The sequence below is a fragment of the Sus scrofa genome, chromosome 18, assembly GCF_054392235.1.
Source record: "Sus scrofa isolate SSC_HxYL_T2T_F1_AM1 chromosome 18, Sscrofa_HxYL_maternal_Yorkshire_Landrace_v2.0, whole genome shotgun sequence".
Classification (NCBI taxonomy): domain Eukaryota; kingdom Metazoa; phylum Chordata; class Mammalia; order Artiodactyla; family Suidae; genus Sus; species Sus scrofa.
Genome location: NC_139400.1, coordinates 26513926 through 26532824, shown reverse-complemented (window position 1 = coordinate 26532824; position 18899 = coordinate 26513926). Strand labels below are relative to the sequence as shown.

At 37.0% G+C, this 18899-nt stretch overlaps 1 protein-coding gene across 20 annotated transcripts in view; it reads left to right on the top strand.

The window, feature by feature from the left end:
* The window catches only part of MKLN1 (muskelin 1), a 335895-nt gene that overhangs the window by 194494 nt on the left and 122502 nt on the right, over positions 1–18899 (top strand). For all 20 annotated transcript variants that reach the window (XR_014833841.1, XR_014833838.1, XR_014833842.1 and 17 more), the window contains one exon: positions 8924–8993. Coding sequence is in view for 8 of the 20 variants with exons in the window: in XM_021078931.2 (XP_020934590.1) it covers positions 8924–8993 (70 nt within the window). In the remaining 12 variants the exon portion in view is untranslated. The remainder of the gene's footprint in view (positions 1–8923; positions 8994–18899) is intronic.

Below are 18899 nucleotides of genomic sequence, written 5' to 3'. Positions count from 1 at the left end.
TTTTCTATCTTTATAGTGTTTTTCACAATACAAAATTTAAAGGTTTTTTATGATCAAATTACTTTTTTCTTCAAAAACTTTTTTGATTCTTAGCAAAAAGATCTCTCAAACCTTTTTGGATGTGCATATTGGCCCTTAAATTTTTTTCCTTAAGATGTTCATGTATGTATGCATGTTTCAGTCTTTAATTTGGATTAATTTTTTAGATGATTTTAGGTAGGGGTTAACTTACTTTCAGCTGTATAAGCATCATTTAAATATGAACTACCATTTTCCATTGAAATAAAATATCATCTTCATCAAATGTTAAATTCTCATCTACACAGGGCTCAATTTCTGGGTTTTTTGTTTCTCAGGTATTGATCTGTTCCTATACTAATGCCTATTATTTTTAATTATAGTGGATTTGTTTTGAAAGCTTATGACATGATTTCATATTTTAAATAAATTTTCTTGGCTCTTTTCATAAATTTATGTTTTTATACAAACTTTTTTATGTTGTGTACTCTTGACATAAAGCTTCCTATTCCTCACATAGGGATTGTCTGGGAATCTTTGTCTGGTGGCTTTTGGTATACCATTTGCTATGTTGTTAGTTCTCTGTGGGTCACTTGGAGAAACTTCTCAGCAACTGGGCGTACTCGGCTAGGAGTGCAAGTACATTCTCATCTTTGGGGGTAAAGCTCTCCTGAAGCTCTTTATGGGCCATGGAGAGTGGCCTTTTGTCTCAGGTATGTTCATTTATTTGATGCCTTTCTCTTGGGAAAAAAAGATGTTCGTGAATTTCATGGTCCTCCTAGGGCTGATAAGTTTTTGTTACGATTCTTAAAGTTGTAGTTCTGGTCTCTGCTACCTTATGAGCTTAAGAGGAGTACTTAGTAATTGACCTAGTGTTGGGACTGGTGATCATCAGAAATGTCTTCTCAAGCCTCCCATCTTTCCAAGCCCTCTTAGACCTCACCCCATTTCTTTTTTTTTTTTTTTTTTTTGCCATTTTCTTGGGCCGCTCCCGTGGCATGTGGAGGTTGCCAGGCTAGAGGTTGAATCAGAGCTGTAGCCGCCAGCCTATGCCAGAGCCACAGCAACGCGGGATCCGAGCCGCCTCTGTGATCTACACCACAGCTCACGGTAACGCCGGGTCCTCAACCCACTGAGCAAGGCCAGGGATCGAGCCTACAACCTCATGGTTCCTAGTCGGATTCGTTAACCACTGTGCCACGATGGGAACTCCGACCTCACCCCATTTCTGGTCAGTACTCTATTCATGAAGATGGAGGAGCACACCCACAGCATGTCTAAGGTCCCAGGTCAGGGATCGAACATGGGCCACAGCAGTGACAATACCACATCCTAAACCACTAGGCCATCCAGAAACTCCTCTTTTACCTTTTTTTTTTTTTTTAAATTGAAGTATATGGAGTTCCCATCATGGCTCAGCAGAAACAAATCTGACTAGCATCCATGAGAATACAGGTTTGATCCCTGACCTTGCTCAGTTAAGGATCCTGCATTGCTTTGAGCTATGGTGTAGGTTGCAGATGCGGCTTAGATCCCATGTTGCTGTGATTATGGCATAGGCCAGCAGCTACAGCTCCAATTTGACCCCTAGCCTGGGAACCTCCATATGCCATGGGGTGTGGCCCTAAAAAGACAAAAGACAAAAAAAAAAAATTGTAGTTGATTTACAATATTATATTCGTTTTGAGTTTACATATTTCTCTTTATTCCAATTTGTAAAAGCTTTAAGTTATAGGTAATAAGTAAAGATTCATATACTCTGTGCTTTGATAGATCCACTTTAATTTTTTTCTCTTTAGTGCTATTTATTTGTTCATATCTATCAAATATTTATTAAGCACTTTCTGTGTGGCAACATTTTAGCTTGGAGTTAGGCATACGAGGATGAATACTACCAAATCCCTGTCTTCCCAGCAGCATTTTACAAAGTTTTTCACTTCTTTGTTCTTAAAATACTTTCTTCATTTGGCATATACACTTTCTAGGTTTTCATTTTCTTCATCATAGGCTCTTCTCAATCTCCTTTCTTGATCTTTCTCTTCTGGAGCTCCTAAATATTTTGGCATTTGATATCCTGATGTCTCTAAATATATATATTTTTTCCGCTCTGGCATTCACCTTAAATTTCAGCTTCAGATAACCCAACTGCTGAATCTCTAATAGGCTGTTTAATAGGCATTTCAGAATTCACAAGACCAAGCATATTGTAACTGTTTGCCCCCTTGACCTTGCATTTAGTGATCCATCTGCTCATTTTTCGGATTATGGCATGGCTAGCTCCCTCATATCATTCACATCTGTTTCTCTCCTACTTTTTTTTTTTTTTCTTCATAGTACTATTATTCCTTACCACTACCTTGTCGTTAAATAGATGTTTGTTTATTTATTTACTTTCGTCTTTTTTTACGGCTGCACCAGCGGCATATGGAGGTTCCCAGGCTAGGGGTTGAATTAGAGCTGTAGATGCCAGCCTATGCCACAGTCACAGCAATGCAAGATCTGAGTCACATCTGCCACCTACACCACAGCTCATGGCAATGCTGAATCCTTAACCCATTGAGCGAGGTCAGGGATCTAACCTTTGTCCTCATGGATACTAGTCGGATTTGTTACCGCTGAGCCATAATGGGAACTCCGATGTTTGTTTATTAATTTTATATATGCTAAGAGATGTTAATCTCCTGCTACTATTTTTAATGAGTTTCTTCTGCTATTTACTGTGTTTTTTGCTTTATTTTTTTATTTTATTTCTTTGCTTTTTGGGGCCACATCCATGGCATATGGAAGTTCCTAGGCTAGGGGTCGAATCAGAGCTACACCACAGCTCACGGCAACTCCGGATCCCCCACCCACTGAGCGAGGCCAGGGATTGAACCCACATCCTCATGGATATTAGTTCGATTCTTTTCCGCTGTACCACAGTGGGAACTCCCTTGTTTTATTTTTTTAGTTTAATTCATTAAGACTCACAATCCTGGCTTGAACTCTATTATTTTATAGTTATTATTTTCATCCAGCTCATACTTTTTAAAAATTTTATTTTTTATCTTTACTTTTTGACCCCTTTAGTCCCAATTAATACTTTTTTGATTTAAATCCCTCCTAGTTTTACAAAGATTGCATCTACCTCATGTATCTTTTATCTGTCGTGAGTTACTGTTACTGTGTGTGTATCTTAATGTAATAGTAATGTTACTACTATTCACCCAATTCAAAGGATATCTTGTGTTATTTTACATCATTTATATGCTTGGTGTTAATAATGTCATTTAAAATTTTGTTTTTAGTGTGTTTGGCTTTCATTTATCTTTTATTTCCTGCTTTTTGCTATTTTTTGTTGATATTCTGTCTCAAATAATTTAAAAGATATATGTTTTAGTACATTTTTCCTCTAAACTTCAGTATTCTTGAATTTCTTTCTTTTTATCAATTCAGAAATATTCCTAGGAGCTATGAAAAATGATGAAATTAGCTCACGTACATGTCATTTGATCTCCTTCTCCCCAAACTTACTTTTTTTATTTCTTTGGTCCCAGATTATCATAGTTAGAATATATTAGGTTTTCTTTCATGCTTTATAACATTCATGTCAGAGTGTTTTTTCCCGTGGTTTTTTAGTTTTAGCTTTTAACTGTACTGCAGTATTTTCGTACAGTTCTTATCTTTATTCTATCTTATAATTCATTCTTAATAGAAACACATCCTGTAAAGTATAAAAGAGAACAGAAAAGGAAAGTCACTGTAATCTCACAATTGAGAACTACATTAACAGTTTAGTGTATCTTTGTTTTTTCTCTTCATGCAAGAATATGATTACTTATAACACTTGATTTGTTGTATATATACTGTAAACTGCTATGTAATGAATGGTTTCCAAGGACATTAAAGTCAGGCTGAAGAATACGTAATGATTACATAGTATTCTATAACATAGGTATGTCATAATTTAACATATCTTCTTACATTAGACAATTAGGTTGTTTACATTTGCTATGATTATACATTGTATGTGGTGAATGTGATGATTTGCATCTCCTGGATTATTTTTTAGGTTAAATTGCAAGAAGTAGAGTAATTCTGAGGCTGTACAGTATGGTAATTAAGAGCATTGTCTTTGGAGTTGGGTTGCCTTGGGTTCAAATCCTTCTTAGCTGTGTATACTTAGGCAAATTAATTTATCTCTCTCAGTTTCTTAATCTGTACGTTGAAGATAATATTTTATATGTGGAAAGTACTTAGACCAGTGCTAGAATGTCATACAAGCTCAGAAATGTTAGATGCAGACATCATCATTGTTATCATGGCTGTTGTTACCATTTTTATTTAAAAGGATATTCATATTTCAAATGTTTTTGATACATATTAAAATTCTCCCTTGAGAAGTTGTATCAATTTTCATTTCTACCAGGAAAATATAAGAGTGCCATTTTACCAGCTCTGGCCAAAAACTGAGACTATGATTAATTTTTTTTTGAGAGTGTGGCCCAATTTTATAGGAATAATATATGTCGGGTTTACTCTCTAATTTTGGGTATTATTGATTTTTAATGTTTGAGTTCTGCTGATTGTAATATGGAGTATGTGTGTTTAAATACTCAAATTTTAATTAACCTTTTATGTTTTATGTTGCCTATATTTTTCTAATTGGTTGTTTACTTTTTTTTTTTTTTTTTTTTTTGGTCTTTTTGCCTTTTCTAGGGCCGAAGCCTCAGCACAAGGAGGTTCCCAGGCTAGAGGTCTAATTGGAGCGACGCCACAGCAACGCCAGATCCTAGCCACGTCTGCGACCTACACCACAGCCCATGGCAATGCCAGATCCTTAGCCCACTAAGTGAGGCCAGGGATCAAACCCACAACCTCATGGTTCCTAGTCGGATTCATTAACCACTGAGCCATGACGGGAACTCTGGTTGTTTACTTTTTAATTTTGTTTGAGTTTACTTTATGAATTAATGTTTTACCTTTGTGAGATGTATTTGTGAAGGCATTTCTTTCCATTATGGTCCTGTCTTTAAAAATTTTTTATTTACTTTTTGACATTTATTAAATACCTTCTCTGTGGCAGCTATAGATCCAACTTTTAAAAAATGTCCTTTTTGGAATTACCTGGTGGTTTAGTGGGTTAAGGATCCAGCATTGTCACTGCTGTGGCTCTGGTTGCTGCTTTGGCATGGGTTTGATCCCTGGCCTGGGAACTTACACATGTGGGCATGGCCAAAAAAAAATGTCCTTTTTATTTTAGAATGATTTTAGATTTACAGAAAAGTTACAGATACAGTATGGATTTCCCATAGGCCGCTCACCTGGTTTTTCCTATTACTAAAATATTTACCATGGTACATTTGTTATGACCAAGATACCAACATTGATACATTGCTATTACCTAAACTGCATGTTTTATTTGGATTTCATTAGTTTTCCTACTAGTATCTTCTTTTTGATCCTTACTCTCCTCTGGTCTGTGACAGTTTTTTCGTCTTCTTTTCCATATATCAAGAATTTTGAGGAATCCTGGTCATGTATTTTGTTGAATGTTCTTCAATTTGAATTTGTCTGATCTTTTTCTGATTGTTAGACCAGGGTTATTTCTGTCAGTATGGACTCAGGGATAATTATACTTTGAGTTCTAATCCAGTACTAGTTATTTTGTTGTTTAAATTATTTTAGCTTTGACTGTTGATTCTTTCATCGTGTTGGCTACTCTGTGTCCCTTTGACATGACCCCTCCCTTCTGTTGTTTTGAGCCCTCTAAGATGCTCTAGGCTTATCTTCTGAATTCCCTTCTCTAACCCTAGAATTAGCTACTTTCCCAAAAGAATCCTTGTTTCCTTTTATCAGACTGTGGTGTGTAGAAACCAAGATCTGGTGGTGGGTATACTCACTGCTAGTGGGGTGTCACTGCTTCTAGTCCCTATTAGCGAAAAGAGCTGGGAAGTGAACAGAGCTGAGAATACTGTTTGTGTCAGTGTGTGTTATGTATGCACACACATATAATGGTGAATCTGTGTCTCTATATCTGTGTTAAGCTAAATATGAGTTCACACTGGTGTCTCTGACTCTTTTAGTACCAGCCTGCCCCCCCTTGCTTTTCTATAATTTCCTGTTCCAAAGTGAGAAGCTTGACCCCCATTGTCTACCATTCATTTACTCATTTGTTTGATCCTAGACTATATATAGTGTTTCAGAATTAACCCAAATCCCTCTAAAGTGCAGTTTTTATATATGGTTCTATTTGTCTTTAGCCTTAATAGTGTCCAGTGAAAGCACCATCTTCTAAAGTTACAAATATCAGTTCCTTTATTCACATTTCTGCTTTTGACACTGAACTTAAAAGACCTTCTTGATCCAAAGATTGATTTTAGTTATATGTATATAATATATATAAATATAAATAAACATAAATACAGCATTAACATACACATATGTGTGTGTGCATGTATATAATTAGCTATTTTTTACTTTGTTTACCTTAAATTCCTAAATATAACTAGTTCATTTTGTCACTTGATGTGAAGTAGAGCTATATATATATTTTTTTTGCTTTTCTCAATTGTTTAAAATGCCACCTTTATCATATTTTAAAATCTTTTTTTTTTTTTTGTCTTTTTGTCTTTTTGCTATTTCTTTTTTTTTTTAATTTTCCCACTGTACAGCAAGGGGGTCAGGTTATCCTTAGATGTATACATTGCAGTTACAGTTTTTTCCCCCACCCTTTCTTCTGTTGCGACATGAGTATCTAGACATAGTTCTCAATGCTATTCAGCAGGATGTCCTTGTAAATCTATTCTAGGTTGTGTCTGATAAGCCCAAGCTCCCGATCCCTCCCACTCCCTCCCCCTCCCATCAGGCAACCACAAGTCTCTTCTCCAAGTCCATGATTTTCTTTTCTGAGGAGATGTTCATTTGTGCTGGATATTAGATTCCAGTTATAAGTGATCTCATATGGTATTTGTCTTTGTCTTTCTGGCTCATTTCACTCAGTATGAGATTCTCTAGTTCCATCCATGTTGCTGCAAATGGCATGATGTCATCCTTTTTTATGGCTGAGTAGTATTCCATTGTGTATATATACCACATCTTCCGAATCCAGTCATCTGTCGATGGACATTTGGGTTGTTTCCACGTCCTGGCTATTGTGAATAGTGCTGCAATGAACATGCGGGTGCATGTGTCTCTTTTAAGTAGAGCTTTGTCTGGATAGATGCCCAAGAGTGGGATTGCAGGGTCATATGGAAGTTCTATGTATAGATTTCTAAGGTATCTCCAAACTGTTCTCCATAGTGGCTGTACCAGTTTACATTCCCACCAATAGTGCAGGAGGGTTCCCTTTTCTCCACAGCCCCTCCAGCACTTGTTATTTGTGGATTTATTAATGATGGCCATTCTGACTGGTGTGAGGTGGTATCTCATGGTATTTTTGATTTGCATTTCTCTTATAATCAGTGATGCTGAGCATTTTTTCATGTGTTTGTTGGCCATCTGTATATCTTCTTTGGAGAAATGTCTATTCAGGTCTTTTGCCCATTTTTCCATTGATTGATTGGTTTTTTTGCTGTTGAGTTGTATAAGTTGCTTATATATTCTAGAGATTAAGCCCTTGTCAGTTGCATCATTTGAAACTATTTTCTCCCATTCTGTAAGTTGTCTTTTTGTTTTCTTTTGGGTTTCCTTTGCTGTGCAAAAGCTTTTCAGTTTGATGAGGTCCCGTGGGTTTATTTTTGCTCTAATTTCTATTGCTTTGGGAGACTGCCCTGAGAAAATATTCATGAGGTTGATGTCAGAGAGTGTTTTGCCTATGTTTTCTTCTAGGAGTTTGATGGTGTCCTGTCGTATATTTAAGTCTTTCAGCCATTTTGAGTTTATTTTTGTGCATGGTGTGAGGGTGTGTTCTAGTTTCATTGCTTTGCATGCAGCTGTCCGGGTTTCCCAGCAATGCTTGCTGAATAGACTTTCCTTTTCCCATTTTATGTTCTTGCCTCCCTTGTCAAAGATTAATTGACCATAGGTGTCAGGGTTTATTTCCGGATTCTCTATTCTGTTCCATTGGTCTGTCTGTCTGTTTTGATACCAGTACCACACTGTTTTGATGACTGTGGCTTTGTAGTATTTCTTGAAGTCTGGGAGAGTTATGCCCCCTGCTTGGTTTTTGTTTCTCAGGATTGCTTTGGCGATTCTGGGTCTTTTGTGGTTCCATCTAAATGTTTGGATTGTTTGTTCTAGTTCTGTGAAAAATGTCATGGGTAATTTGATAGGGATTGCATTGAATCTGTAGATTGCTTTGGGTAGTATGGCCATTTTCACAATATTGATTTTTCCAATCCAGGAACATGGAATATCTTTCCATTTCTTTACATCTTCTTTGATTTCTTTGATTAAAGTTTTATAGTTCTCGGCATATAGGTCCTTTACCTCTTTGGTCAGGTGTATTCCTAGGTATTTGATTTTGTGAGGTACAATTTTAAAAGGTATCGTATTTTTGTATTCCTTTTCTAATGTTTCATTGTTGGTATACAGAAATGCAACTGACCTCTGAATGTTAATCTTATATCCTGCCACTTTGCTGAATTTATTAATCAGTTCAAGGAGTTTTGGGGTTGAGTCCTTAGGGTTTTCTAGGTATAGAATCATGTCATCTGCATACAGTGACAGTTTGATCTCTTTTCTTCCTATATGGATGCCTTTTATTTCTTTTGTTTGTCTAATTGCTGTGGCTAGGATATTTTAAAATTTTAAAATTACTAGACGTTTTCTGTGATCCTTATTCTGTTTCATTTTGTCTTGTTCAAGTTTCAGGCATTATATAATTTTGTGATAATTTCAGCATCTCATAAATTATTCCTCTTTTTGCATATTCTTATTCATTTATTTTTTTAAACTTAATTTCTATAATTTTGTTTTATTTCAGGAACATTTTAGTGGATAAACCAAATGATCAGTCTTCAAGGTGGTCTTCAGAGAGCAACTATCCTCCCCAGGTAAGTTTTATGTGTAGCTCCTGATACCATTTAAAAGTCAAATTTTAAATAGACAAGGACTTATTTGATATCAGTTATCTGGATTCCATTAATAGTTTATTCAGTCTTTGATATTGTGACGTAAATTTTTATTTCCTCTTTTTTGTGTTTACATTTTGGAAGAATTTTTACTTCATAAGCAAATACAGTGTGGGACTTGATGAAGCACAGACTTTATACTTCTACCTATCAGAACATTAAAAATCTAATTTGTATTTTTTCTGGATTACTAATGATGCAAGACTAAGTTTTTCGATTCGTTTTGAGAAAAATGTCAACTAAAAAGAACTGGTTAATGGAGTTCCCAGGTGGCTCAGTGGTTTAAAGATCCGATGTTGTCACTGCTGTGGTACAGGTTAAGGTGCTATTACTGTTCTGAGTAGTAATTGATCAGAGGACTGATGTGAGCAGAAATCGTGATTTCAACTGCACTTAAACTCAAGTCATTCTGTAAATGTTTAAGGAGATTTTAATAAATTGAACTTTGACTCAGTGACTCAACTGCCTATTAGGGAAAACAAATTTAATCTAGTTTGCTATTTTACTAAAATTGTGTATTTAGAGGACATCAGGACCATCAGTTATTGTTTCCATGACAAATGATGTCTGAGGTTATCTGAATCAAAAAATAATCATTTTTCAGTTATACTTTCTCAGCATTAACACTTATTATGTCCATACCCTTGAGGAAGTTAATTCTCTGATAGGTAAAGCAGATGGGTAAATAAAACTTTGAGGAGTTCTCTTGTGGTGCAGCAGGTTGAGGATCCTCAGTGCAGCAGCTTGGGTCACTGCTGTGGTGCAGGTTTGACCCCTGGCCTGGGAACTTCCAGGTGCCACAAGCATGGCCAAAAAAAGTAAAAAAAAAGATAGGAAGGAAAACCTACTTAAAAAAAAAAAAAAATTCTAGTGTAATTCTTGGAAACTTAGTGTCTGTACTTATTTTTCCTTTTTTTTCTTAATTTTTTTTGTACTATTTAGAAACATTTTTGGATAGCCTGGTGTTTATTTATTTATTTATTTGTCTTCTTAGGGCTGCACCCACGGAATATGGAAGTTCCCAGTCTAGAGGTTGAATCGGAGCTTCAGCTACCAGCCTATGCCATAGCCACAGCAACACGGGATCTGAGCTGCCTCTGCAACCTATTCCACAGCTCACAGCAACTCCGGATCCTTAACCCATTGAGCAAGGCCAGGGATGGAGCCTGTGTTCTCATGGACACTAGTTGGGTTCTTTACTGCTGTGCCACATGGGGACTTCCTGGATCGCCTGGTATTTAAATGTTTCATTGCAAAATGTACATCCAAAGAATATATTTTATTTATGTATATACATATATATATATGGACACACACATGTATACACCAGTATAAAAAATAAAATAATACCTATGTACTTGTCAACCATCTTTAGAAGTGGAAAACCACTGCGGCCTATGAGTCTCATCTTACATCTGTCCTCTAACCCTACCACAGTAATTATTACTTCATACTTTGTCAAACTTAATCTCACAGTATTATATATATATATTTGTTTATAAATCTCTTATGATATAAGTTTTGTCTTGTTTTGACTATGTAAGTATAATATAAATTGAAGCTTTCATTATGTATCTTCTGTGGCTAGCCTTTTGTTTGTTTTACATTATATTAATGTTGCTGAGTAAAATTGTAGTTTGTTCTCACTGCTGCTTAGTATTCCAGTGTATGAATATGCCAAAATAAATTTATCCACTTTTCAGTTGATAGGCTTTTGGGTTTTTTGTAGTTTTTTTGCTTTTAGGAACAGGATGCTATGAACATTCTTATATGTTGTTTCCTAGTACACAGGTACAAGAGTTTCTTTTAGGGTACTTTGGTGTACAATTGCTGGTTCATAGAGGATATGTATGTTCATTTTATCTAGCAATGCAGAACCATTTTTACAAAATGGCTATGTAACTTACACTCTAATTGGCAGTGTGTGAAAATTGCTGTGCATGATATTCTCCCTGTCACTTCTGTGGCTGATGTTTAGATTCTGCCAGTGTGGTGGATCTTTCATTGTAACTGACAGAGTTTTGTTCCTGTGAGCCACTTGTCATGACACTTTCATCCACCAGTCAATACATTAATATTGCTTTATATGCATTTCTGTTTAAGGAGACTTTAATTTCAGAGTTCCCACCATGGCATAATGGGTTAAGAATTCGACTACAATCGCTTGGGTCAGTGCAGAGATGTGGGTTTGATCCTCTGTCTGGTGCAGTGGGTTAAAGCCTGGCATTGGGTTGTAGCTGTGGCTTGGATTCGGCCCCTGGCCTGGAAACTTCTGTATGCTGTGGGTACAGCCACAAAAAAAAAAAAAAAAGAAGAAGAAACTTTGCTTTATATGTATTGTTTATTCATTAGTATTGAACACACAGCCAGTAGCACTGTAACTCTTGCCTGAATGAAGCTTATCTAACACACATATTTTCTCCATAAGACACATAACAGCATTTGCATTTTTGTTTTTGTTTTTTTTTTTTTTTGCTTTTTGTTTTTCTGGCCATCCCCCTTGGCATTTGAAAGTTCCTAGGCTAGGGTATGTCCCCTGAGCCACCAGGGAACTCTGACACCCTTCTTGGCATTTAGAAACACTAGACAGGAGTTCCTGTTGTGGCTCAGCAGGTTTTGAACCCAACTAGTATCCATGAGAATGTGGTTTCGATCTCTGGCCTCACTCAGTGGGTTAAGGATCCGGGATTGTCAGGAACTGTGGTGTAGGTCACAGACGTGGCTCGTATGTGGCATTTCTGTGGCCTATAGTAAAGGCTGACAGCTGCAGCTCTCTGATTCGACTCTTAGCCTGGGAACTTCTAGATGCCCCAGGTGTGGCCCTAAAAAGCAAAAATAAAAAAAATAAAATAAAAGAAACACTAGACAGTGCTTTAGCACTATACTTAGGGACGATTTTAGACAGTGAAACACCAGCAGAAGGCACAAAATATTTTAGAATGTGGCACTAAATAGACTGTGAAAAGGATACTTATTTATAGTATGAGAGCTAAAACAAGAAGGTATGGGGGTCCCTTGTTTAACCTCAGCTGAGAGAGTGTACATCAAATGACTTAAATATTTTGTGGCTCTGTACATGTACAGGAATGACTAAAAGTATTGATTTGATGTTACAAATAAATTTTAGTAAGTACATTTGCAAGTACAGAACCCATGGGTAATGAGCAACAGTACTGTAACTAACAATTCATTTACCATATCTTGAACAGGTCTGAGAATGAGAAAGAAAGGAAAGGAGGACTCTGCAAGATTATGATGAAATTTTAGGTCCTGAGGGCCTTTTTAAAAATAATCTGCTTTGGATATAATGTTATTCTTTTTGGTTAATTGTTTCTTCAGATTTCAGACTGGAAGCAGCTTTGTACATGGGGAGCATAGCTGTGAAAGATAGACATTAACAGCCAAGTTGACAAGGAGGAACACAGAAAAATCTAAGTAAAAATAGAAAAGCAAAAGTATAACCTTTAGGGAGTCTTTAGTGCAAGGATATATAATACTCAATATTTTATTAATCTCTAAGGTAGTGTTCCCATTATACTTTGTACAGTGATGAAAATATCCTATAATCTGTTCTGTATAGTCTGGCAGCTGCTAGCCACAGGTGGCTCTTGAGTACTTGAAATGAGGCTAGTGCAACTAAGGAGTGCAATTTTTAATTTTATTTAATTTTAACTAATTTAGATTAAATAGCCCCAGGTGGCCAGTGTGTATGTATTAGATTGTACAGATCTAAGGCATATCACTGTCATTAGGATATACTGTTTGATGCTCACAGTGCTTGACTCTGTCAGTAAGTTTTAATTCTGGAGTTCCTGTCGTGGCGCAGTGGTTAATGAATCCAACTAGGAACCATGAGTTTGCAGGTTCGGTCCCTGCCCTTGTTCAGTGGGTTAACGGTCCGGCGTTGCTGTGAGCTATGGTGTAGGTTGCAGACGCGGCTCGGATCCCGTGTTGCTGTGGCTCTGGCGTAGGCCGGTGGCTACAGCTCTGATTCGACCCCTAGTCTGGGAACCTCCATATGCTGTGGGAGCGGCCCAAAGAAATAGTAAAAAGACAAAAAAAAAAAAAAACAAAAAAAGAAGTTTTAATTCTGTTTAGTGTATGCAGCTTAAGCAGATAAGGAAGGTAATGGTGGATTTGTTTAGAGGAGGGTGGAAATCAAACTGAAAGCCTCTTAACTACTTCTTTTTTTCCCCTGCAATGAGGAAGGAGTATATCTGTGTGCATGCATGGCTAGCTTTATGGCATGTTTTGAGAATGGCACCCCAGAGTAAATGAACCCTAAATACTTCTCTCTAAAGCTCTTGTTGGGTATGAGTGGGGTAGGGAGAGATACACATGTTTTTCTTGTAATATATACTGAGTATTTTTTCAGGAATTGAAAAATTATCAGGCGTATATATACTTATTAAGTTGTTTGGACCTAACTACTTAATAAATAGAACTGTTGGTATTTCTTTTGACCTTGAATACTGTATTAGTAATCTGTTGCTGATAGCAAATTACCATGAACTTAGCAGTTGAAAACAAACGTTTATTATTTCACCTTGTTACTGAGGATCAGATTTTGGCTCAGGAGGAAAAAAAAAAAAAAAAGAGTACCCATCTACAGGGAGCTGTGGTGTCGGTCACAGATGCGGCTCGGATCCCGTGTGGCTGTGTCTGTGTCGTTGGCCAGTGGCTACGGCTCTGATTGGACCCCTAACCACTCCATATGCTGACAGTGCGGCCCTAGAAAAGACAAAAAGAGACCAAAAAAGAAAAAAAGGTTACTCCTCTTTAAAAAACATATGTTATATTCGGTTTATGTAAAGTATGTATCTGTGTGAGTGTGTGCATAGAGTTAAACTGAATCATCATCAAAATGTTGGTGATAGTTGTATCAGATTTATATTTTCTTATTAATTTTATTCTTATACTTTTATCTCTTCTTTTGAGTCCCATTTTCAATTTGTATTTATAATTTATATAAACAGAAAAAAATTAAAACCATTTTGTTTTCATGGTGATAGGGAGCAAATATTTTGAGACCTAATCAGAAAACATTACTGTTAATTCTGTATGTACTGGTAGGGAGTAAATGTAGCATGAATGAAAACCCCATAAATACTTTAAGATGGTAATTTCACCCTTCTTCCACATCAAATATGTCTCATAGAAGTTACTGATATTGCCGTGGAAAACATGTCTTACAAGGTAACCGAATAATAGGGTTGTTTGAAATGTATAGGAAGGTATAGATGTCTTGATAATTGCTTTAGGAAAAATTAAATCATAATTCTTCTACAATTATAAGTTCCTTCTGAGGTAGATTAAATATAAGTATTGTTTTAGATAATATTCTTTGCTTTTGGGGGCTAGAGAGGGCAGTTAATTTAACTAACAGCAAGTATTCTGCTTTTGTATTTGAGCAGGTCAAAGAAATTTTAGTGATTATTTAATACATTTGGGATGTTTGTGTGTGTGTGTTACAGCTTTTGCAATAATACACTCATGTTATTCTTTCTCTGATGAACCATTACAAGATATTATAGGAATAACAGTTACTTGCAAGTAAGGAAGGAAATAGAAAATATATGCATTTCAATGTAATTTCTGTCTGTGGAACCGTAATAACCAGTTAATTTATGAATTGTCTTTATGATATTTTGCCCAGGTTTGTGAAAAGAACATTGTATGTGAGGAATAATGTATTTTTATTAATGTAATTTATAGACAGTGAAATGCATGAACCTTAAGTTTACGGTATCCATTTTGAAGAAAATTCTCACACTAAGGTAATTCACATATGTTGTCTGAATACAAGGTGAATTGTCTGTCAGAACCTACATCAGTATTGTCTTACATGATACAAAACACTGTAGATGTTATGTGTATTACTAACACTAGACATCAAAAATGGAAAGGTAAAATATGAAAAAGAAGTTCATATTTATTTACAGGTATAACTATTTGTTCAGTGATCATGAAGAAACAGCAATATGATTACTTTATGGTAGCCCAGTATAACTGATATAGTTATACTTCACCGTATCCTACCCTATACACTAATGAATGAGTCATTATAAAATTTTTATGGCTTGCAGTTTTATAGTCATATTTATAATACAGTGTTGGAAACATTGTTAACGTTTTCTTAAAAATCACTTACCTGTGATGATAGGCTGATAGGCAGTGTTTCCAGTTACAGGAGAGAAGGGCGTACTGTAAAAAAGCATTGTTTCAAAGCAGTAAGAAAACTAACACATTACTAATTTTATATAAAATATCACTCACCTTGTGCCCGTGTAAGTGTATCCACTTCAGTACAAGTCTTATACACTATGTTTTACATGATCAATATTTAGGCGATGTCGATGTGACACAAAAATGTCTGATACACTACATTTGCTGTACACATAACTAAATTTTCACACAAAGACACTCTTAGACAACAGGGAAGTTTATTAATTGTACAGCGTGATGATTATTTACTCATCGTTAAGGGGAAGTGGGTCCTTGTAAAGGTCTTTATCCTTGTCATCTTGTGTTGAGGTGGCTGAGGCGGAGGAGGAGGGGTTGGTCTTGCTGTTTCAGGAGTGGAGGAGGTGGAAGGGGAGACAGGAGAGGCAGACACACTTGGTGTAAGCTTAAGTAAATATACATCATAATTCCTGACTTTTTTCCTTTTTCATTTCTCTAAAAATGTTTCTGTACAGTACCATTCTTCTACTGTTTGCTGTAGTTTCCATGCTCGTACCATAGACAGGCCCATGCTGTTAAAAAAAAAAAAAAAAAAAATTAAAAGCAGTCTTGAATAATCAGAACCTTTCGTTCTTCCAGATTGTCTAATGTCAGTTTGTTTTCTGGCACTGCTGCTTTTGCATCTTCTTCCTCATCGTCTGACACAGGTTTGGAGGCACTTACGTCCATCAAGTCATCTTCTGTTAAATCCTCTGGTGTGATGTCTGTCAGCTCTTGAATTTCTCCAAGATCCATAGTTTAAAACCTTTCACTTGCCCCCTCCCTGCACCTTATTTGCCACATCATTGATCTCTTTCATGGTTTCCTTGATTGGCTCTGTCATAAATCCTGTGAAATCATGTATAAAATCTGGATGGTTTTCTCCAGCAGGAATTTATTGTTTCAGGCTTAATGGCTTTCACAGTTTTTCTGTAATAACCATACATCCTCAATAGTGTCATCCTTCCAGACTTCCATGATGTTCTGCCAGGGTTCTCTTCCATAGCATTGAAAGTCCTTCCCATAGTACTGTGTATAATGAGCCTTGAAGATCCTTATGACCCCCCTGATCTAGAGGCTGGTTAGAGACATTGTGTTTGGGGGCAAGTAGATCACTTTGATGCCTGCAGTGTTGTACTCATGGGGTTCTGGGTTGCCAAGGGTGTTGTCCAATATCAAAGGAACTTTTTTTTTTTTTTGCTTTTTAGGGCTGCACATGTGGCATATGGAAGTCCCCAGGCTAGGGGTCTAATTGGAGCTGTAGCTGCTCGCCTACATACACCACAGGCACAGCAACACAGGATCCTTAACCCACTGAGCAAGGCCGAGGATGGAACCAAAGTCCTCATGTATCCAGGTTCATTACCACTGAACCACAACAGGAACTCCTCAAAGGAACTTTAAAAGGCATTCCCTTACTGGCAAAATACTTCCCTCTCTTCAAGGACAAAACATCAATGCAACCAATCCAGAAAATGAGTTCTCCTCCACGCTTTCTTGTTGTACAACCAAAAGACTGGCAGCTTGTGTCTTAAGTCTTCAAGACTTGGGGTTGGTAGTCATACATATAGATAAGGGTAGTCCCAATCATAAACCTGATTGAATTTATAGAAAACGGTAGAATGGAGTTCCTGTTGTGGTGCAAAGGGATTGGTGGTGTCTCCACAGTGGAGGATGCAGGTTTAGTGCCTGGCCTGGCTCAGATCTGATCCCTGGCCTGGGGACTCCATATGCTGCAGGGTGGCAAAAACAAACAAATTTCAGATTTAAAAAAAAAGAAGAAAGAAAACAGAGTTAGCCTATCCCTTCCTGCCTTAAATCCTGGTGCTCATTCCTTAGTAGTAAATGTCGTCTATGGCATTTTTCCCCCCAGAATATGGCACGTTTGTCTGCATTAAAGACCTGCTCAGAGAGATATCCTTTCTCTTCAGTGGTTTTCTTAATGGTGTCTGAGAAATTATGTGCTGCCTCTCGGTCGGCTGAATTGCTGCTTCTCCTGTTATCTTGACATTTTTTAAGCCAAACTTCTTTTTAAAATTATCAAACCATCCTTTGCTGGCATTAAAATTTCCAGCTTTAGAGCCTTCACCTCCCTTTTACTTTAGGTTGTCATGTAATGACTTTGCTTTTTCTCGAATCATTACAGTTTATAGGTATGCCTTTCTTATAGCAACCGTGCACTCACATAAAAGCTGCATTTTTTTAGTACAAGATTAGAAAGTGTTTCACAAAAACTACCAAGTTTTTGTGCCTGCTGGTATAGCTGAAGTGATGGCTTCATGGATTTCTTTTATTACAGTCATCCTTACATGAGATTCATTTTTTCTTGAAATGGCAGGCAGCTGCAGCTGCAGACCCCAATCTATGGTAATATTAAGCAATTCATCTTTTTCTTGTAATGTCATGACTTTTCTCCACTTCTTGGGAGCACTTCCAGCATTACTAGTGGCACTTTATAAAAATGGGTCTCATGGTTTAATTCATGGTTTACAGCAGAGAGATCACTTTCCATGGTAATACACAATTTACTGGAGAGAGAAGCTCACATGGAGATGATTAACATCACGTGGCATTTTAGGGGATGCTCTCAACGTGAGTTCACCACAAGAGCAGCAGGAGGTGGCTGTGAAATTATTACAGTGGTCCATTGTATACTATAGTTAATTTTATACAGGTACGATTTAATACTGCAGCCTTATGTTTGTTTACATTTCTCTGAACCATGAATGTGCTGTGTATAGTCTATAAGGGTGTGTATGTCTAAGTTTTTTTTTTTTTTTTTTTTGGCCTTTGTCTTTTTGTTGTTGTTGTTGTTGTTGCTATTTCTTGGGCCGCTCCCGCGGCATATGGAGGTTCCCAGGCTAGGGGTTGAATCGGAGCTGTAGCCACCGGCCTACGCCAGAGCCACAGCAACGCAGGATCCGAGCCGCGTCTGCAACCTACACCACAGCTCATGGCAACGCCGGATCGTTAACCCACTGAGCAAGGGCAGGGACCGAACCCGCAACCTCATGGTTCCTAGTCGGATTCGTTAACCACTGCGCCACGACGGGAACTCCGTATGTCTAAGTTTTGATAAATTTTAACTTTTTATAGTAGCTTTGTGTCTCTTTTATGGTGTTAAGTGATAAAATAGACTAGTCTCTATATATATTTTGTGCATTCAAGATATACATTATTTTTTCTTTTTAGGTCTGCATCTGCGGTGTATGGAAATTGCCTGGCTAGGGGTCAGATCTGAGCTCCAACTGCCAGCCTACACCACAGCCACAACAACATGGGATCCGAGCCGCGTCTGTGACCTACAAGTGTCTGCAGCCTACACTGCAGCTCATGGCAATGCCAGATCCTTAACCCACGGAGCGAGGCCAGGAATTAAACCTGCATCCTCATGAATACTAGTTGGGCTCATTTCCACTGAGCTGCAACAGGAACTCCCATGATATACATTGAACAATTTTTTTTAAATCTAGGCTTTTTTAAAAATTGTCTGTTTTTCAGGGTTTTTTTTTTTTTTCTCTTCAATTTCTAGGCTTTTTTCAAGTTGTTGGAAATCTGCAAAAAAAATTTCCAAGATACTTATTGAAAAAAAATCACGTATAAGTA